General features: G+C 41.5%; 1 protein-coding gene across 1 annotated transcript; it reads right to left on the reverse strand.

Annotated features, from left to right (window-relative positions):
- Positions 1-187: 187 nt before the first annotated feature.
- Positions 188-16,732, reverse strand: PAPOLG (poly(A) polymerase gamma). The gene is made up of 22 exons (XM_071548104.1): positions 16,707-16,732; positions 14,032-14,190; positions 13,885-13,951; positions 13,201-13,282; positions 13,009-13,118; positions 12,366-12,419; positions 11,720-11,831; positions 10,800-10,889; positions 10,081-10,219; positions 9,856-9,928; positions 9,654-9,774; positions 9,275-9,359; positions 8,958-9,011; positions 7,384-7,503; positions 6,981-7,090; positions 4,463-4,584; positions 4,206-4,366; positions 3,258-3,346; positions 2,942-3,180; positions 1,986-2,057; positions 1,354-1,407; positions 188-590 (listed from the first exon to the last, which is right to left on the reverse strand). Exons 1-22 carry the CDS (start codon positions 16,721-16,723, stop codon positions 492-494), a joined length of 2,229 nt encoding a protein of 742 aa, XP_071404205.1. The 5' UTR covers positions 16,724-16,732; the 3' UTR covers positions 188-491.
- Positions 16,733-22,697: the final 5,965 nt, after the last annotated feature.

Raw genomic sequence — 22,697 nt, forward strand, 5'->3', positions numbered from 1 at the left:
GTGCAGTGCATGGCTGTGCCAGAGAGTGGAGAGCTAGAGCCCAGGGAGCTGAGCACCATCGTGACAGATGCACAGAAGTGCAGGTGCCAAACAGGAGAATAATTTAAGATAAGAACAATGCATTGCACATGAATTAGGAAAGCACAAAGGAACACAGGCTCGGTCAAACACACTCGAAACCAGAACGTGGTTGCAGCAGCCACTTGACCCTGTTGACATTCCAAATTCAAGTCACAGGACAGGTTGTTTTTTGTGCCTGTTTCAAAAGCTGGTGACAGTTAAGACTTTTTAAAAGCTAATAAAGGCAACTGTTACAAGCATATGCAAAGAGCTGTTCAAAATGAAACAAACGTCTAACAACAGTATAAAATAAGGCCATGATTTTAACTGGTCAGTTACAGGAACCTTCCATACTTGTTAGTAAGTGCAACACACCTTCAGGATATGGACCATTAACAAGGGATTATCCTCTTCACCTGCAGATACACCAGTTACCCATTAAGGGTAAGTTTAATGGGTCTCTTTATAATACGAATGCTATTTGTTGGAACAGGAGATGAAGCATCTGGTAGTTCTTTACTGGAAAGCCTCTGCAACACACAAAAATATGCCACAGGGGAAAAGAAAAAGTAATTTTAAATTAATCAATGAATTTTAAATTCATTAACTCAGAAGTAGCAGCAGATCAACCATTTCCTTGCTGAATATAACATTCTTTATGTAACGAAACAGTATAGCCCAGACCCATTTTCAGAGATTTTTTTTTTCTAGTTGCCACCAGGATACAGAGGAAGAGCATATTCCCCTCTGCACAATTCTTGTATCAACTGAGACAACCATAATCCTGATGGTGAGGAGGGAAATTAATTGCAAGTTGTTCAACACCATGATAGAGAGAGGTGCCATTTTTCTCAGATCCATGGATCATGAAAACTGTCTCTACTGTCCAGATTACTTCCAGTCTCATAGCCCTCCATTTCACAACATTTTATGTGACACAGAACAGTTAAAGTCACCCATAGACTTCAAAGCTTCCAAGAGTCATCACAGAAATCAGTATTCAGGTCCTGATAACAGCACAAAAACCCCAAATCAGGACACAAACTGTCACTGTGTGAGGGCATGGAAACATGGGTTTTCAAGTTCACTAACTTGGAAACTTTGGCTTCACTTCTGTGAGTAAACCTGGAAGGTCATTGTTCAGATATTTAACTTGTTGGAAGCACAACAGGCAAAACCTCACCAACTACTTCAAACCACCAAGTTAGAGGGAATAATGGTCCATAAATCTTCGTACATAAAATAAAAATGCTAGTCTTGCTTTACCTATGAACACAAAAGCATAATAAATACCTGTGATCTTGATGTGATTGCTGGAGTCTGCATGGATTTTCCATCAAGGACACCCTAAAAAGGGCAGAAAAATCTGTCAGGCAGTACTGCCAACCTCATGGTGGAGAGGCAGCAAGTTCTGGCAGCTGGGACACTGTAAATCCTGCATGCACTGACAACCTCCACCTCTCACAGGGTGGCTTTAGGCATTGTCAAGTCCCAAAAGCATACAGAGAGTGGTTCAGGTATTTCAGCCTTTACCAACAAGATCTCATCTTGATTAGAGGGTGTGCCCTCAAAAATTTATGCCTCAGTACAAAGCTACACAAATAGCAGAGCCCTTTATCTTCCCTTTGAGAGGCCAAAAGCTTTAGTCTTCATAGTAGTTTTACATGAGGGATTCAAGTGGTTCTCAAAAGAAGATAAAAATCTAATTTCAAGCATGGCAAGAAGAGAGATACTACCAAATCAGTCTAGTAGTAACATCTAAAAGACAGGTGCAATAGCTGGGAAATGAAGACTGAAATAAACTAAACTAAAAAGTGTATTTTGTTTCCATCAGTAAATGTGCAGAGTATTTACATGAGGCAGTCTAGGCACCAGACTACTCAGCTTTTCAGTTAGTCCACTGAATAAAATCACTTAAAAATTACATTTTTTGTAGCTCTTCTCCTTCCATCTTGAGGATACCTGCTTTCTGTGGCATCTGAATCACAGACATTTAGCTGGAAGAACAAAAATACACAGACTCAGAATAATTGCTATGCTAAAATTACCTTCATTTTTAAGTACTGCTTCTAGTCAATACATTAAATGTATTAGCAGTCAGTCTTAAAGAATATTTATACAAGTCCACTATTACCCCACTGGAATCTCAAAAGCCTCTCACAAAGTCTTATTACCCAAACCTTGGCATCTGTACTTGCAATACTCAATACTAGACAACAAATGAGTTCTTTAGAAGTGTCAAAATTGAGGGTTTGTTTCCTCCTTATTCTTTGCCTGTGCCTCAAATCAGAGGTCAGGACACAAGAACAACTATTTAAGGTAATTTACATATAGCAATAAAACAAATCAAGCATTAATCTCAAAGGTTCCACAAAACCAAGATTTAACAAGGAACTCCACACTCATTTCAGCAATAGAATGACCTACTGTGTAGGCTGCTGATTTCTAAAGCAGCAGAACTACCAACAGGCATTCAAAAAGCATCTGCCAGAACCAGACTGGCTCATAATTTTACAGTTGTAAGACTCATAACTTCTTCATTTGGAGATAATTTTTCTCTGAATTAAGAACTGCTTCCAGAGGAGACAGTTCATTCAGCAATTGGTCATTGCAGTGATAGATAAGTACAGTAATATTTAGAGGCCTTGACACCAGATGAGAAATAGTCATTAAATGCCAGATCCTGAAACCATGTTGTTTATAGCTATACATTATATTCAAGACAATTTCTCACATGTACATCCCAGTAAAACTAATAATTAAGCTTAAATTTAGATTCCCAAAACCACAGGGGGTGTACAAACACATTTCAGTTCTTTAATTTATTCCACACCAGTAATTAACACTCCTTCAAACCCTTGGCCTAGCCCCCATTCCTTGCCTTTTCTCCATCTATGGCTTTTTGGGGGCACTCTCCGGGTGTAGGTGGACGAGACACTTTAGAGCTTGGTGAATAATGTTGTTTAGGTGAAGCACTCTTAGGATCCATGAACAGAGTCCCACTTAATTTATGCTTTCCTTGGACAACACACGTTCTGAGCTGAGAAACCGTGTTATATCCCGGGATGGTACAACCAACGGGAGGTCCCGATGCTCTCAGTGCCACTGGAGCCTCCATTTCTGTAGGAGACACCTGGCTTTTAGAGTTTGGCCACGAGATGAAAGGCTGCATTCCACATACCACCTCAAATACATACTTGGATCAGTCACAGGAATGCAGAGTCCCTTAGACGTTGATGGCTCAGCTACACTGTTGGCATCACTACAACTCTGACATGCAACATTTCTATAAAAGTCAAACACTAGAGTTACAAAATGCTGGCTTGTGAAACACTATATATTTCCAGAAAGTTCATATTGGCATCAGCCTTCTTAGCTTGCTATCACAGGTCTATTAATCAGCACAAACTCACAGGCAATGTGGGACATGATCATCATTGTACTGAACTTCAGAGCAGGGATTTAAACTCAATGCACTTCCTTCAGTGAGTGTTTTCCCAGACTGGACTGTGCTACTTCAACCACTGTATCTGCTCTCCCCAGATGTGCACACCATTTTTTTGCTTATTTTTGTCATGTGACTCCCACAGCACCAAGCAGCCTGAACACAGCAGGCATCACATTTGGTAGGATTGGGCAATTACTCTCAAGATTACATATTCTTCCTGTGCTGAAGTAGCTTATGAATAAACAGACTTCCCAGGCAGTGACAGACACTTGTACTGCCTGAGTTCCCACTCCACTAAGTCAGCAGCAGCTCTAGTGTTTCTGTGAGCAAGAGCAGTGCTTTTAATCCACTTTGCACTAACTGTACTTCTTGTCAGAAAGAACAGTTACTTGCACATAAAATACTCCAGCTTCAAGCTACATACTGAAGACTTATATTCAAGACTAAATAATCTCCCTAGCGTCAAGTTCTTCTTCATTCCTATGTGTTCATGCACATTAAATTACTTTTTTCAAGGATTTCTTAAACCTGTCTCCTGCCAGGTGCCCTAGGGAGATTCCGGCTTTGTTCCTGAAGCCCTCAGCACCCTCCACATGCTTTTGATCCACACAGATTGCAATGAGAAATCCTAGACTTCGTTTACATTGTGAGGCAGTTAAAAGCAGCTTCTCCACAGTTCTAAGGTTATTGCACTAACCTTTCTGTCTCTGCTGTAGAGGTGTCCAGTTTAGATATTTTATTTAACAAAGAGGAATTAGATGGTGCTCTGGAGCTGCTGCTTTTGGAACAGCTTTCAGCTAAAGACGACCTTTTGCACTGAAATCCACTATGACTTTGACTAACATCTGACACTCTTTGCTGAAACGACAGTTAAAAAGTAAATAAAGTCTTCAAGTCAATATTGAAGGAAAAAAAAAAGAAAAAACATTACCAAAAGAGCCGATTTTATGATACCTTCTTTCTTTTCTGTAAGGTTTCTGCTGGCAAAAAATAATGGAGTTGCTTTCTCTTCACATAAGTTGCCTCAATCTTCATACCTTCCTTCAGGATGTTGAGGGCACTGGCCTGCCTGTAAACTGACACCAAACACAGTGTTGTGTCTCTGTGGGGCTGCTGCCATTAGTTCACAGAATCACAGACTATTCTGAGTTGGAAGGGACCCACAAGGATCATCAAGTCCAACTCTTAAGTCAATGGCCCACACAGAGGACTGAACCCACGACCTTGGCATTATTACAACCAAGTTTTAACCAACCAAGCTAACAGGTGCTTGTTGAAGTCTCATATGGTTTCTTTATGTCTGTCCAGCCCAAATGAAAAGCAAGGGGTTCCCAGCCTAAATGAACACAAAATGCTACTCAAGCACTCCCAAGTAGACTCAAGATGAATGTGATCTACAATGCCCATTTCACATCCCCTACAGACCAGATACATAACAGCTATTTAAGCTCAAATAAATCCATTTATGTGCTCAGTTACAGCCATGGTTTGCTAGTCATGCAAACACATCACATCTGAGCTGACTTGAACCTGAAGGAGATAACACTCCTTAACCATTAGATTTCTAGCTGAGAACAGATCCAGAGGACTTTCTGAATCACCCCAGTTGTGCACATCTGAGGACCAGGCACCTCACTCAATATTCAGACTAATTTTTGATTTGGCATTTCCAGTGGCGAGTGTGGGATTTTCCAGAACAGTTCTGTAGCACCACACAACTTCTCAGGAGTTTAGATGTTAAAATTCTGTCCAAGTAAGCAAGACTGGATTTTAGGGACATCTGATTGGACTCTCTAGAATTTAAACAGGTTTTTCTTAACAGCCTCTTATGCAACTTGAAAATGCTATACTAGCACAACAGTTATTACAGAATTAAGTCACATTCAGATAAGCTTATCTAATTGGCCTATCATGAGCATAACTGGAAAGTCAGCTTACTAACAAAGAGTGGGAATCAAAGTAAGGACATGCAACAAAAAGGCTCACAAGTCTTCCTACAGGAGATCTAGAAGTGAAATGAAAGCACCAACACCAATATGGACAGCTCCTTCAAAACAAATGCAAGAATTTTCTCATGTAGAAGGGAAATACGGTTAACTGAACCAAAGCCCTCCAAACAGCAAGCCTTAGATCCTTGTGCCCAGCAACGTGAAGTTCATCTTTGCCCTCTGAAAATATCCTCCCAAAGTCAAGGCACACAGTAACAGCTTTCCAGCACATAACTATGGTCATCCCTACACTTGCCAAAGGATTTCACACCTCTCAAGAAACACCTTCCCTGTTCACTTCTCTCTGGATTCAAACCCTATATCCAGCCCATACTAAAGGTCCTTCACTAAGAGCACACAGCTGTGCTAACCATGTTTGTGTACAGAAAGAAAGGATTTAACATTAATTCTGGACTCTCAGCAGTACATAAATCTCATCAGCAAAATTTACACTTGCCACAACGCTGAAAGACATTGCCATTGGATGTATGTGCAAGTACAGACGGCACTGCAAGTCTGGGGAAGTCATCCCACCTGGCCTGAAACTCAGACAAGAATTTTGGTGCATTTTTTTGTGCTTTTCTTCTGTTCCAAGCATGAGCTAAGAAGGAGGTTGAGTTTTACTGCGTTTACTCATGTCTGAGAAAGAAAACACCCAGCTCATGCTGACACTATGGATAAACTCTAACAAACATTTAAAGGATTTCACTGTTTAGAACTTTGTCCAAACACATTTGTCAACTTCAGCATAGCCCAATTCCCTTGTTCTTCATTATGATAACAAGGCCTGAGCCTGAGAGCAAACATGCACTTCTGAAAGGTACAAGATTGAGAAGAATTGATCAGATTACAGGAAGCATCTATGCTTTCAAAGAACTTCTCACCCCCACTCCCTTTATTGGAGCATTAACTGACAACACTTGCACTAGTTACTTATCTCTACATTTATCAAAAGTAGTAACAGAATATGAACATGGAAACTTACACACCAGGCTGCACGTAAATACAATGTGATAACTCAGAGACTTTCACAGTCACATATACACAAAGTGTGCCTTGGAAAATAACATCAACAAGCATTACTGGCTCATCTTAGAGCTTGATACAATCAATTTACATTTTCAAAGCAGAACAGCTGACTACTGGTTTTCAACACGTGTAGCTACCCCTAGTAAATGGACATCTGGCTGTGCATCTGACTGTTCCCTTCAGGAAATACAGTTCCTTTGGGAGTGCTTACACTGTGACCTACAGAACTGTTGTTTCACACGTGGTACGTGGAGTGTGGCTAAACACACATTTTTTTTTCAAGATAGACTTACTTTGACACAGTGTCAACACATTATGTTTTTTAAGCTAATCTTCTATATGTTGCTCCCTACAGGAATATTTAATACCAGAAGGAAGCACAATTCACTTTGTGAAGCCATTTCCACTAGAGTAAAGGAAATTAAACCCAAGTCTAGAGCAAAACAGAGGCTTACCTGTATCTGTGAATGACTGTATCCCATGAGTTAAATCAACATTAGTCTTTTCTGCACTTTCCACTTTCTTAAATACAAGTCCAAGGAACCACATTGACACAAAGCCACTCCTGCAAAGACAGATTCACAAACCTGCTGCAGGCACAGATGCCAGTTATTTGGATTCTAGTACACTTCAGCTGTGTGCAGCAATTAGAGACTAGAGCCAGACCATATTTAAGCCCTCAGAGTACATTCTCCCTTCCTTGAAAGGCTCTTACCTGCTCAGGACTCTGCCTGTTAGAGGACAGCCCTACAGAACACACTGAACAACTCTCACCAATCAGCTGAGGTGAACAAATGTAAAGAAGTTACAAAACACTGGCCAAACAGTACCTCAGAAAAGCAAAGTAACAAAACTCACTGTTTATAGAGATTTTCATTGCCAGGGAAAGACTGTGGTTGTACATGTGCAATAGTTATAAATTCATTCCTTTCCAGGTTTCCAACCAGCACACGAATTTTGGACTCCACGAGGCCAATCCTAGTAAGAACAAGAGACGTTTATTCATTTTTAACTGTATCCAGCACATCAGTTAGATGCCTGCTTGTAATACAGTGTTAACCAAGCAACAAGCTGAGCAGACACGGGAACTTTGTATCTCACACACACTGTAATTTCAGATGTTTCCAGTTACACTTGAGCTTAAAGACAAGGATAAGCCAATTTAACAGTTCAGTGACAACACTTCTACCCATAACCTGTGATGAAAACACCAACAAGGAACAGATCCCAGCACCTCTGGCTGCATTTTCAAGTGCAGCAGAACTCCTTTTTTACCCCAAGGATCAGGGAGAAGAGTGGTTTGGAAAAGGCTCAAGCTACAACTGCTGAATTACACCTGAGAAAAAATGAAATTCTTCCTGCAGATTGATCAGTGAAAGGGGAAAAACAGTTATTTTAATAAACAAATAATCTAGTCAGTCTCATCAGAAATTTATCCAAGAAATGAACCACAACCATGAAAGCTTTAATTTCAATACTGGCATTTTATCCTTTTACCTAAAACTCTGCTAACTTTGAAAGCAGTCAAATCTGTGTTACTCAAGTACCTCATGTTGATGAATGACAGAAATGTGCTATCCCCAAACCCATTCAAGAGCTGGGGAACTAAGTTTGTTCTTACAGCAAACTGAAGCAAGTTGATCTTCTGATTTTTAGTTTTCCCAGATGCAAAACTGGAAAATGTGCCTCCGTTTCTCTCACTGCAAAAACACCAGCTCTTACTTAGAGCCAGAATTCTCCTTGTCTTTACTGTGAGATACAATAAACTTGGTTCACTGAAGAACATTTCCCATAAAGAATTACTTGGCCCTCTGGCCACACACCTTGTTGTGCACATAACTGTGACTGACACCAAGCTGTAGCTGACAGTGCTTTTGAAGTGAATATATTAGAAAGCTCAGATAACAGGGAGTACCTGTAAGAGCTATTTAATCTTTCTTTTAGAGATGGCACAAGAAGGATTTGATTTAAAACACAAGGCAAGCATGTAAGTAAAATTAAGGTGCCTTTAGAATGGGAGGTTTTGCTTGCTTAGTTAGGCAAATTAAAATACCTATTTCTTAACAAAGAAACACCCTGAAAAGTTAATAACACACATTACAGTGTCTTACTTCCTCACAATTTCCCTTTATTTCAAGGTTCACAGTTAATCAGCACATTCACAAAGGTTAAACAAGTTATTATTGGCATATCTCCCTTCACTGAAGAAAAGCAGGTCTGGAATAGGCTGACTGCACAGCAGTGCAATCCAGTCCCTAACTAAATCTTACATTAAGTAAAATTATTTATGAAACCAAGTCTAAGACTCTAGAACAGTGGTCTTCAAAGCTGGGGGGTGGTGGCGTATTCCATGCCTAGTTGCATAAACACTTCATTTGTTAATACAATTAACAAAAAAAAAGTGCAACATTGAATTGAGTTTCAGGACTCACCAGTTTAAGTGATGCTCCTCCGTACAGGCAGTAGCAGTGAGCACAATATAATGCCTAGAAGAAAAGGAAAATGAATACACTATCTCAGGACTTGACTTTCTAAATATGAGATTTTCTTTTTTTGCAGTAAAAACAGTGTCGGTGGCACAAGACACTTCCTGTGCTTATCCTTACTAAAACTTATACAATTACCTCCAGTTTCTTTAAACAAACAAAACACCAAAACTGAAACACAATCTTCTATTTAGACCCCAGTTAAAACTCACTGTGCTAACCAGTAAGTAAATTATTTCAGTTCAGGCAGATTTCATACATACTTGTACTTCTGAAAGAAGTTCAGTGGTTCAAAGAGCTTTGACCAGTCTGATTTTCCTCTGAGAATCTCATCTGTAACTTCCAGACCTACAATTAAGGTTGAAAACCTTATTACCATTTTGTTTTTAAGATACCATGACATGAACTCTACAAGATTGACAGTAACTGACAGATCAAAACACAGGAATCCCCTTGGCACAATGACATCTGTTGCAACAGTTCATTGTAATACTGGTCCCTTATTGCCTGCAACAGGTGGACTTCCCAGAGACTTTATTCTCCCTAAAACACCTCACTGAGCAAAACTAATTCAGATAACAAGGTTTCACACAGCAAGAATTATCCTGTTTAACCAGGTAATAGTCATGGAAAGCACTTTACCACGTTGGAACTCTTCTACCATCACTGCTCTTGTTGATATGGACACATTGTATGTGGAGTTCTGCTGTGGATAGGTTGGTGTGATGATGGGCATCACGTGGTACCGGTCTGAGGGGTTCACCTGGGATGTTACAAGGACTTTGTTTAGCATCAGTTCAGGTCAGAAGAAAGTTTAAGGCTTCTGAGTTCAATGCCTACATACCCTGGGGTCCCACACTGGTAAGTTAAGAAAGCTCTCTTCGAGTCGTTTCAGCAAGACTGGCTTTGGCCAATTCCTACACAAGAAGAGTCAGTAATTAACCATCTATTTCAAACTCTGCCATGTAATTTATAGTTCCATTGGATGTTGTCAGTGTAAGTTTTTATACAGAACTACATCTAGAAGGCTTAATTCTTTATGGAAACTAAAATGAACAACAGCTCTTACCATTTTGAAAATATCAAGAAGAACTTGTTAACAAGAGTAGAGGCCAAAGCATTGGGATAGAGTTGACATATTCTCGCCACCAGCATTGCCCAGGAAACTCCACCAAGAAACCCCATTATGTTGGAGTAAACACCACGTCCTAGAAGGGATACCATGCAGTTAGTCTGTAGCCTTCCAAACTTAGAGCAGCAGTTTCACAATCTATAGAATACCCAGTATACTTCAGCCTCAAAGTTATTTATTTTTGCAGTGCAGTGAGGCCAAACTGCTGGTCCTTGCAGTGATGAGAAAAAGAATCATTACCACACTTTTTCCCAAAATACTGCTACTCTAAAATTTGCTTATTCTGCTACAGCAACTGCTTCACTCCAACCTCCCTTAAGACAAGAGTTCTGCTATTCTTCTGGCACTTGCTCTAGCCACATGCTTAAACAGTATTTTCTTAATTCTCATGTACTTCATTTGGAATTCTTATCACTTGAAATCAGGTTACTGATAAGCAATGCAGGACTCTGCCTTATAAGCACTCTCCTCTCGCCACTCTATCCCCATTAAAAAACATGTGGAATCTACCACGTGGACAGGCCCTGAATCTAAACTAAAAAGCTTTCAATTTAACAACTGTCATTTAAACAGCAACCCAAAGCTGAGGTATTTCCAATAGTCAGTATGAGGTGCCTCTGGAAAGTTTAAAGATCACAACCAACCACATCACTCACGTTTTGCCCACAGTTTGATTGCTCGGAGCGTGAGCCGGAAGTTCTCCAGGTTTGGCACCAGACGAAGGATTTCATCAGTAACTCTGCTGCCTGCAAGACACCAGGCCAAGTACAGAAGCTCCTACTAACAGGTACAAGGCAGCTTTATGCTGACCTACAGCTTAGTGTTCAAGTCCATGAAAACAGGTTTGGATCACTTCTTTTGTATTATCTTGATAAAAATGACACATTGCACTTGGTGTTCCCTATCACTGAAAACAGCTTTTTCATAGTTTAGATGCTAACAATTTTTAATAAAGCTTTTTCACAGGATGCTTTGGCCATAAACGAAAACATAAGACATTCCAACTCACCCTTTCCACTGAGGGTGGCAGAGCACTGGAACAGCTGCCCAGGGAGGCCACAGAGTCTCAGTCTCTGGAGAAATTCCAAACCCACCTGGACATGTTCTTGTGTCACCCATTCCAGGTGACTCTGCCTTGGCAGGAGGGTTGGACAAGATAATCTCCAGAGGTCCTTTCCAACCCTAAGTATTCTGTGATTTCAAAAGCTCAGTTTCTTTTGACAGCCAGGAACCATTAAACCAAATGGTGTTAAACAGAGAGCAGGTCAGGCTTCAGGTATTTTAATTTTTTTAATGAACTACCATACATTCTTCATCAAGTGCCCTACAGAGTTACCTGAGTTTCTGTGGCAAATGGAACACTGCACACAAACCAATCAAACAAACAACAAGCAGAAGCCTATCCAAACACACAACTCCTTGAAACATGTGAATTTAGGCCCACTCATCAGTGTCAGAACTCAAGGACACAGGAGAGCAGCTGCTACACCTTGTAGAGAAAGGAGGGTTGTGCAATGTGCATTCCACACCAATTTCAGGAACACTTTCTTTGTGAAGGTGTGGAAGACACGTTTACCATTTAAGCTCCGAATGCATCTGATATCCAGGCTCCTCAGGCACGAGTCATCTTGGAGATCCAGATCATCAGACACCGTTGGCATAGACAGTTTTGCAAACACAAGATCAATCTTAGAGAGAAAAAGGGTCCAGCCATGAGTTACAATGCAGCACTGTTGCAAACAGCACTGAGTCAACTCTGAAAACAGTGGTTAACATTTGTATTTAGAATTATGTGACTATAGATGAATCTGCAAGAGACTTATATGCCACAAACAAGAAAATTGCTTGAAGTTCCTTATTTATTTACAAAAATCTTTTTTGAAAGCAGGCAAGATTACTTTACACTTAGAATTCCTATTAAAAGGAAATTTAAAATTAACCACAGAATTAAGATGTAAGTTCAAACAACCCCAACTATATTTCAGCAAACAAGAAAGCATTTTCTTTATGCAATGAGCTTTTAATTAGCTGTATTTTAGCAGAGTCTGAGGCAAGAAAATTATTCTGTGAATGTCTGTACCAGATAAAGGCCACAAAAAGGTCACTGAATAAGTGTCTTCATGATGGCTTCCTAGGGACTTATTCTCCTGTAAGATCCCATTTTAATCTGTTTCTTCTCCTGGGATAGCTTGTGGTCAGGCTGTTTAACTACAGTTTCTTACCTCAATGCCATCAAAGTCAAATTTGATAACTGGTACATAGGCATCCTCAATAGCCTGTGAAGGAGAGGATGCCTGCAATGAAACACTGGTTTGCTACTTTAATGTTTTTCCTATATTATAGCAAAAATACAGAACTTACAGTGCTACACTCCTCTGTATAAAGACAGAGTTGCTTCCCAACAAAAAAAAATTGCTAATAATCCTCAAGCAGTGTAGCACTACTATGGTAGTAACACCAGATTTTATTAAAAAGTTACTTAGGTAAGAGATTCAGAGGCTGATCATGTGGTGTAACACTGTCAGCAAACAACAAACCTTAAATATTAGTGGTTGTAAGCCCCTTATAACATCCAAGATTAAAACAACTTCCAGACACAACCTTGCTTTTGGGTACAACTGACTCATTCCCAAACACAGGGAGGGGAGAAGGGACCACAAAAATCTTATGTGATGTACAGTCATTGGGAAAGGAACCAAGAACTGGACATCTAAATTTTGATGCTGCATAAACCAGTATTTTAGAAGGTGCTCAGAAACAATTTCTATTTTAATTTTGGCTAGTAAGACATTCACTACCACTGCAAGTCTAACAAGAATATTTTTGTAAAAGTTGCACAATCTACCAGGCCGAGGGTTTACTCACTCTTAGATTTTTTACTTCCTCTTGATTTTTCAGTTTTTCAAAGAATGACTGAAAAAAATCCGATCTTTCCACATGACTGGGAGCAACACAAAGGGCATCTATGTCAGAACCTGCCAAGAGATTCATTTCTTCTGTTACTGCTGGGAGTCACTTTCCAACATTAGAACTACGACCAGACACTGAGAGTTGTACCTTTAGTGTGTACTCCAAGCCTGTAGGAACCAAATGTAAATATCTTGCCACCAAGATGTTCTATTATCGAAGGGGGAAGATTCTGTGGGTAGAAGAGAGAGATTAAGATGCACATAGTCCTATGTGCAAGTTTAACCAGCATGTAAGTTAGTAAGGAAGACTAAAAAAGACTCCATAAACATCTTCTCACTCCCATACTGGGTTTTTAGTTTAATAGACTGGTTTTCTGAAGTGAGTTGAGCTTCCAACTAATAAAAAAAGGATTATGAATAATGTAGCAGTACTTTTACAAATTAAGACCTATTATTAGCCTTCCCTGCAGCAGAGGCACACAAATTAACACAACCCAAGAGCCATTCAAAAGGCATACCTAGTGCAGTAATTTCAAACTAGGCTCAGTGCTGGAGGCTATTTGGGGCAGGATTAGTGCCAATTTACCATTTTTCTCATCCACATGTTGTTTCAGCTTTGTTAACGAGTCAGCTGATTGAACCAATTCACCAATTTATTGAGTGCCTCAAAGACTTGGAGATCTTGAAGTACCTCTTCTACCTATTTCTATGGCAGTTACTACAGCTCTAATTGATACTTAATACTTAAAAGTTGAACTTTAGCATAAATCTTCTAAAAGAAATCAAAAGGCTTGAGGTGTTTTGATAAAAACATAGTAAAAAAACACCTTACCTTGCTCTCAGCAAGTTCTAAAATCCATTCTTTGACCATGTTATTCAGTTTACCAAGAACAGCTGTCCTATAAAGAAAACTCACAGGAAGTTTGCATTAAAAAAATCAAAAACCAAGAGGTTAACAAATTTTAGAGTCTCATTATACCTCTGAAAGAGTTTTTCCTTATCTTCAAACACCCCAAATGGCTTCATTGCTTCAATGAGCTTCTGAGTGTGAGCATGGTCTACATCACTAGGAGGAGCCAGGCTGATTGGAGAGGTAAGTCCATAGTGCCCTTGAGGCTGGTTCTGCTGCCTGGAAATACTGTGAGAAAATAAAGGACTGAGCACACATAAGAAAAAAATAAACCTTGGTAGAAAACACCATTCAGCCTACAGGTTTCCATATCCACTTCTGTTCTTTTATCCAGCATTAACATAAATGAGGAAAAAAAAAGGCTCATGATTTTTAGATAACTTGGGCTAACTTAGAAGACACAACTACTATAAAAAAAACCTCAAAGCAAACAAACATTTGTGGATGTAAAAATTATCTAAGTACAACACCACACACAGCATAATTTCTGAAACATTTCAGTTTTGTATCTGTTTTGATTTAAGGATCTTCCCAACAGCTTTCTGTTAACATTAAGCAGGACAATTCAATTTCTCTTAATTCAAAATATTTGTGGTGTTTTGACTGGTTCTGGGAGGGCATTACACTTGATTGTAAAGGCATACAATGAAGTGATCTGTTAAACAGTTGATGTGATAAATTCAGTGTATTATTGTATAGAACCTTTGCTTAAGAAAGGGGAAAATGGAAGAAAAGCACCTTGTTTTACATTACCTGCTGAAACCAGGAGAGTAAAACAAGTGGGACAGGGGTAGGAATGGTGCTTAATGCATCAAGAGTCTCTACAGAGACTGTAACAAAAGGAGAAACACAGTAAAAGGTCTGTAGAGCTCATCATACTTGTCAGAGTCTGTACTCAGACCCTGAGGATAAGGAAATTAATTGTGCCACTATTCAAACTGGATATTTTCCTTCTTCATGTATCGACAACTTCAAGAAATTATTGAGTTGGTCAAGAGATGTTTGTTAGTGTTTAAGATACCTGACCCATTTTAACTGGAAAGAGATGAGGAAATGCTCAGACAGTTTCAACACTTCATTTTTAAAAAGACAGCTTATTGCACAGCTCCTTATTGCTAATTGTTGCCTTTACTTCTCCACTGAGGGAAAACAGATTTCCCTCTCTAAAGTATCTTTATCAAATTACACACACAGCTTTTAGTCACCTACTGGGCTTTTACTCCCCTTCCTCTCTACAAACCCCTTTTCCAAGCTTGGTTCTATGTATTTTCCAGAAAGCTTGGGGCAGGTATTACGACTGCTGTCCTATCAATGAGTCTCCCAAGTCACAACACCTGTTTACTTACAAGGGGAACTGGAGCATGACCTAATGAAATACATAAATTTCCACTCCATAAATCAAAACATTCATAAGAAGTATTTTCCTTCCTGTGATATCATTTTCAAAACAAATACAGGAAGAAAGCCTGTGCTTAATTGCTGTGCATTACAACTAAATTGAAACACCTACAGCAGGAACTACCTCCATGTTTTATGCATTACTTGTATTGTACAACTTGCACTTCACAAAGTTTACACAGAACAAGAATAGGATTTAAACTACACAGGAATTTAAGACCCTTCCAGGATACAGAAAAGCACCATCTGTCTTTCTTTGCCCCATTCCTCTTACAGATAACACGAGATTGGCACAAAGGACAACATCAATATGTTGAACTTAGTATTATCAATAACAAATTAATTAGATAATACTCATATCAAGTTCTTTTAGTCCATACTAGATACTTTCCAGTTGCTTGTAGGCATTACTAAAATCTCGACCTCACAACCCAAAAGCTGAGGAAAACACCACTTGGAAGTTCTTATCAAGTGGCTTCTGCCCAATAGAATTTGTTGCCCTTTTGGAATTAAAAATAAATAAAACCTTACTTTGCTTCCTCAAGCATGCCAGACTTCCAGGCACATAAAATTAAGGGACTAATGGACCTTAACACTCATTTTACAGAAGCCATTCACCCATCGGCCTCCTGTTTAAACGGGAATCCTAGTCCAGCTCGATATTCTCCCAACTCTTGCTACAATTTGCCCTCCTCAGCAAGCACCTCCAGCGCGTGTCAGTCCGGACAGACCCCGCTTATACACACAAAGCCAACTAAAGCCGATTTATTCGGGGTTTTGCCCCTAATTCCCAGCCCCACACAGCAGCGAGGCGCCTCTCCCACAGCCCGGGGCCAGCGGCGACTCCCTCAGGGCGTCGCCTCCTGCCACAAGGGAAGAACGACTGGAAACCAACCCGCGAGCCGCAAAAACAGCAGAACCCCATGGGAAAAAAACCCAAGGCAAACGAGGGAAAACTCCCACCCCCCTGGGTCTTGCAGCGCCGGCGGCCCCACTCCCCCCGCACCAGCTCATGCCGGCGGGTCAGAGGTGCCCCCGCTCCGCTCCCCCGAGACTCGGACACAGACACGGCCACTGCTCCGCAGCGCTCCGCAGGACGCGCGGCCCCGTTACCGCCGTTCCTCGCCCGCCATTGCCGTTGCTCGGCGACGGCGTCGACACCACACGAGGCAAGTCCCGGGCGAAGCCAGCCCGGCCATTTATTTTAACTTAAAAAACCCCCAAACTCCTCCCCACGCAGGAAGGAGGATTTCACCCTCAAAACCCTCCCGGGAGAGGGGGGTTGAGCCCGGTGGGAATCGCCCCCTCCCCGTTCGCTCTTCCCGCCGCCGTCCCCTCCTCCTCACCCGCGCGTCTCCCTCATGGCACGCGCACGCGCACAACCCGCGCCGCCTCCCGCGCTTCCCACCCTTCTACCGTGCCCGCCTTCCCGCCCCGCCCCTTCCCGCGCGCGCGCCGCCCCCTGGCGGCCGCGGAGGGGAAAGGGTGTCCCGTCGTGTCACACCGTCCCGGGACGGGGACAATGCGTGGCGATTCCCTCCCTGCGGTGGCGATTCCTCCGCTGCGGTGGCGATTCCTCCGCTGCGGTGGCGATTCCATCCCTGCGGTGGCGATTCCATCCCTGCGGTGGCGATTCCTCCCCTGCGGTGGAGATTCCTCCCCTGCCGTGGCGATTCCATCCCTGCGGTGGAGATTCCTCCCCTGCCGTGGCGATTCCTTCCCAGCGGTGCAGATTCCTTCCCCCAGGAGGATGTTCCTTCTCCTGTGGTGGATGTTGCGCTCCCCGCGGAATGGATGTTCTCTCCCCCGCTGAGGCTGCGCTGGTCCCCGCCGTGAGGGGCTCCCGCAGCCCTCCTGTCCCTCCCCTCACCAGCCGGGGATGTTCCCGCTCATGACACCCCAGCGAAAAGGGGTAAGATAAAAAGCAGGTATCACTGTTGGTTTAGTTTATTCTCGTCCCCGGTGTGCCTTGACTGGCATTGGGAGGACCCTGCGATTGGCTCGGTTGGTTAAAACTTTGTAATAATGCCAAGGTCATGGGTTCAATCCCCTGTGTGGGCCATTGACTTAAGAGCTCGACTCGATGATCCGCGTGGGTCCCTTCCAACTCAGAATAGTCCGTGATTCTGTGATTTAACACACCTTTTCCACTATCCCAGGCTGCTCCAAGCCCTGTCCAACCCTTCCTTGGACACTCCCAGGGATGGGGCAACCTGTGCCAGGACCTGCCCACCGTCCCTCCTAATATCCAATCTAAACCTCCTCTCTTTTAATCTGAACCCATTCCCGGTTGTTCTGTCCTTACACACTCCTACAAACAGCCTTGCCACATCTTTCCTGCAAGTTCCCTTCAGGTACTGGGACGCCACAATTATTACAATAATTTTAGGCCAACATGACTTGTTACAAGCTGGGTGTTAAACCAGCCAAACCACCCTGAGATTATGGCACTTAAGTGACAATTTCCCACTTGCATTTAAGCCTCCAAAAAAAGCTAAAAATCAAAATCCCAACGCTTCAGTAAACTCGAATAAACCACTTTAAAAACGTTTGCTTCCCCACTGCCCCGATGTCCTGCCACATCACAGCCTTTCTCTGAGATCTGCACATGATTTCTGGACTTTTCTGGGGTGTCTGTAGAGCCTTTGCTGAGGTAAAATATGTTTTATCTTGCAAGACACTTTGAAGAAAAACAAACTTAACTTTTGTCCCCAGATTTTAACAAATTAACAAAGCAAATATAGTTTTAGCAGGATAGCCTTTACTACTGTTCTCAAATAATGTCATGCTATAGAGAGTTAAAAATTACTTTATGGAATATTTGCATGGCTGGACTTGTGCTAAAGTTTCAAAGTCTTTAATCTGATTGATGCTTCTGCAAGGAACTGGTAAAGAGAAAGAAAATCAAGCAAATTTATTGAGAGTTTTTGATAAACCACTAGTCAAACATTTGATATTCTTAGAAGTTTGTCAGGGTTTTCTTTAACATTTTATGGTCTCTACAACACTATTGTGATCCTATAGCCAGAAAAATTGTTCCTCTTTTTTACTATCAGGTTCATCCCATCTATTTTGTGTAAGGAAAACACCTGCCTTTATTCCCCCCCCCCCCCCCCCCCCCCCCCCCCCCCCCCCCCCCCCCCCCCCCCCAGTTTATGTGGCCAAGTATCCAAATTTATTTTTTTAAATATGTTTCTGCTGTGAGCTTTAGTACCTCCCTGGGAGCTGCATTTGCCTCCAGCTGCGATTTAATTGGAAGGTGATACATTTCTTTTAAATCACCTGCAACATTTAGGGGAAAAAATAACAGCTCGTCAAGCACAAAAGTTTGTCAGGTGCAATTCTGGTGTTAAATGGCAGTGAAGAGTAATCAAAATTAACTGGATTTCTTCAGCTGTAAACTGTTAAAGCAAAGGCAGTGGGGGCTTGAGAAACAGGATGTTAGTAATGGATGAAGCAGGAGTATCAGGATATCAGTTCTTAGAATGCCTGGAGTTGGAATAATACTTTTTCTGGAAAAGGAATAGTTGTGAGGAGGTGTGAGAGCAACAATTAAATAGAGGGGTTTTTTCCCTTGAGTTTGTGAGTTCTGGTTTCTGGAGTTATCTGAGGTGAGTGATTTGGTTGGCTCTTGGGTGAGGGGGGTTTTTTTCCCATGGAAAATAGTGGTCTGATGTTGTTTATGACTTATTTAATCTAAACTAAGCAGGGTCAGCCCCGGATTAGTACTTGGATGGGAGACCTCCTGGGAAATGCCGGGTGCTGTAGGTTCTAGTCCTGAGGACTTCACTGGCACCGTCCAAGCTCACTCGGCCGTGGCAGATGAACCTCAGGACTTAAATGGTGAGGCCAGTTCTGTGCACACTGAGCCTCACCTAAAATCCACTGTGCAGGCTGGAAGGGCACACCCACGTGGGGACAGCCCTTCCCAAATCTTCATTGGCAAAGCCGAGACACACACACAGTTGGTTACTGTTAGTTATTTATTTCTGACATGTAACTGTTGCATTCTGCCTGTATAACTTTTATAGTTTTAGGTATAGGGGGGCTAAACCATGTTATGTTTCTGAGGGTAGAGATTTTTGGGGACAGTTTGTTTCAGAGTACTGCTTTTCTCTGCTGGGTGTCTTATTTTAAGTTTAAAATGCTTTTGTGTAGTGCCTGAGATATAGAAATGCCTGAACACTAACTGAATATTGTAGCTGAGGTTTCTCTTTGGTGAGTGTTTGTGTTATCCAGATAACGTTAACTCAAGAGTGATATGGGGTGGAGTGGATGTTTGGGTTTGTTTGTTTGTTTTGTTTCTTATGCTGTTGGTATGTTCTAAAGGAGTAAATATCCTTTTCTCCAGCAAAAGTGATGTGATATCTGAGTACTTTTAATCTGTTAAAGAGTATTACTAATTTTGTGGAGATGGACTTTTCATATGTTACAGTCAGCAATAGGACAAGGGGACACAGGCTCAAGCTCTGCCAGGGGAAATTTAAGTTGGATACTAGAAAAAGTTTCTTTCCAGAGAGAGTGCTCAGGCATTGGAATGGGCTGCCCAGAGAGGGGGTGGATTCCCCATCCCTGGAGGTTTTTAAACTGAGCTTGGCCGTGGCACTGAGTGCCATGATCTGGTAAAGGGACTGGAGTTGGACCAAGGGTTGGACTTGATGATCTTGGAGGTCTTTTCCAACCCAATTGATTCTGTGATTCTACATATAATTTGAATTTTGTCTGTGAAGTTAATGATAGTGTGGTGTGTTTTATAAACCACTTTATGAGATTATGGTTTGGTAGTTTTCTGAATTCAATGCTCATTCCTGGCTGAAAGAAGTTGTCTGTGTCCTCGTTATAATGTTGTTGTTTCTTGCCCCTTTTCCACTCCGTTTTTTTCAGCTGCTGCCCCTGTTTTCCATAGAGGGGATATTTGAGACATAACTTGGAGGTTTTCTTATAGGTATGATCACAACTATTGGCTTTGTAGGATTAAATCTCCTCCATAGAGAGATGTATGTTAATATTACCCCAGTGAAATATTTTCAGTATGTCTGTGTTACTTGTTTGTTCAGCTTGGAGAAGAAGAGACTGAAGGGAAGGACAAGTTGTGATATTTTAATGTTTTCTTAGTTTTATGGTGTTTCCCCAGATGAATTATGTGTTGCATGCTGTAAAAAAGACAGATTTATCCAGAAATATTTTTTTACTGTTGTATTTGCCAAAGTGCTTCAGGATTCTTATCACATTTAATGATTAAATGGTAACATTTCAATAGGTAGAGTGAAACTTTAAAACAGGTTTTTGAAGGCAGCTTTGGAGGAATTAGAGGCATATGCATGAAAAGTTATGTATCAACTATTGCACCTGAACCTTTCTGCTTCAGCATAAGAAATCTGTCTGAGAGGGAGACATTGCAGAGAATATTTGTGTGATCCTAAAGTATTATTCACATCACAGGAACTTATCAGAAAAAGTTTATTCCAGCTTTGTATTTATGTAGAGGATCTTATCTGTGTAATGTACTGTATTTCACTGGAGTGATTTGTCAGCAATAATTTGTATCTATACATTTAGGCTCTGATGAATATCAGCTGAGAATGTGAAATTCAATTCTGGAAAGCTGTGTTTTGTAATGAATGTTCTCAAGATTCACTAATCTATCATGTTATGTGGAAGATCTATGCTGAGAGATAACACTGAACAGTAGAAGGTGAGGCTACTGAAGGAAGATTTCAGATGGATGCATTGAAACAAGTAGTTTGTTGTGGGCTTGGCTTTTCTTTTTTATTTTTGAATTTCACCAACTTACTTAAGGGATGCAATTCTGTAGATATTGGTAACCTTACAAGCTTCTGAGAAATGTAAATGCACAAAACATTAATGTTTTAAGCCTGTCCTAAGTGGCTAAAACCTAAGATTTTTCCTTGAGGGCATCCTTTGGGACTGTGCTGTTACACTGTGGCATGTCTTGCTAGGCTGGCTTGCTCCTGATGGCCATGAGCTAGCTCCTCCTGAGGCTCCTTCCAGTGGGTTCCTACCTTAACTGCAGTCACTTGGTAGGACTTTAACTTCTCTCCCGATCATGAGCCAGCGAAACAGCTCCTCTGCTTTGCTTTCCCAGGGAAGCCTGGAGGGCTTCACCCCTTAACGTTGTGACTCTCACCTGTCCAACAGCGACAAAAGGCTCCACTAAACTTGCACAGGCAGCGCCACCAGGAGATGGACGGGTCGCTCCCGTGTTTCCCTTCAATTGAAGCCAAGATTAATGACTGTGTTACCAGCTCCTAAACCAGGTTAGTTGATGGGAACTAACAGTGAGCTCGCTGGAGCGGCACTAATCTCACTGAAGTGCCTGCCTTTGATCAGCTCGTTCTCTCTCAGCAGGCCGAGAAATCGCCACAGGACGGGAGTGCTTCGTTTACAATCATGTTAATTTTGCTGTAGGTTTGTCTTTAGCTGTTGGAGATTAATGAATCAAAAGGGTGTTTAAATTTACAACCAGTTCTCTTCTAATCACTTGGCAGTGTTATTTCTGGCTGTTTTCTCCTTTGATTACCTGAGCTGGTCATCCAGAGGGCTCGGCTGTTTTTCCATCTGATAGCTGGGTACAGCCTTAAATGTTTGGGAAATGGTGAGGTGATAGCAGAGGATGTTGAGGATTTTTTGTTTTTCCAGCTTATTCCTAAGCTGTAATATTTGTTGTAACTGTGTTTAAATCCATCATGTGCCTTTCCTCTTTACTCATTTTTTGCCCCTACAATAATCTTCTGTCACCTTTGATTCCCCCAACATGCATCACATGCAGGGACAGTACGTTGGGAATATTCATTTATGGGGAAGTGCAGGCAGGACTTGTGAGGCCTGACAGTTAAATAGGAGCAGAATCTGCTTAACAAGGACTATGGATATTTGGATAAGCAGGTGGCACAGGGAATCCTGGATTTCACTGTAAGGGGAAGACTAGAGTGGTGAAATGTTTCAATGTCTTATAGACAGCCTGAATAGTTTTGTTCTGTAAAGATTTAATATGACCTCTGGTACCCTCAAAATGTATTATGTGCATAAAATTCCTTGCCATTGCAGTTTACTTTTCATGTGTTTCTTTTTGGGGCGGAAAGTGGTGTGGAAAGCACACTTGTAGTTTAACATTGCTTCTCTAGAACAAGAACAGTGATCTCTGCTGGCTACACCTGAAGAAAGAAAAAACCCCCTTATGTAGAAGATGTTGGTTCAGATCAGAAAGTGTCTTGAGTCAGAAACTGTTGCCAGGAAGATATTGCCCAGATTTACTGGGATATGCCCCTTGTAGGTTTTTTTCTTTTACTATAGTACCTTCATTTTACAGGAGTACT

This window comes from Pithys albifrons, chromosome 2 (genome assembly GCF_047495875.1).
Source record: "Pithys albifrons albifrons isolate INPA30051 chromosome 2, PitAlb_v1, whole genome shotgun sequence".
Taxonomy (NCBI): domain Eukaryota; kingdom Metazoa; phylum Chordata; class Aves; order Passeriformes; family Thamnophilidae; genus Pithys; species Pithys albifrons.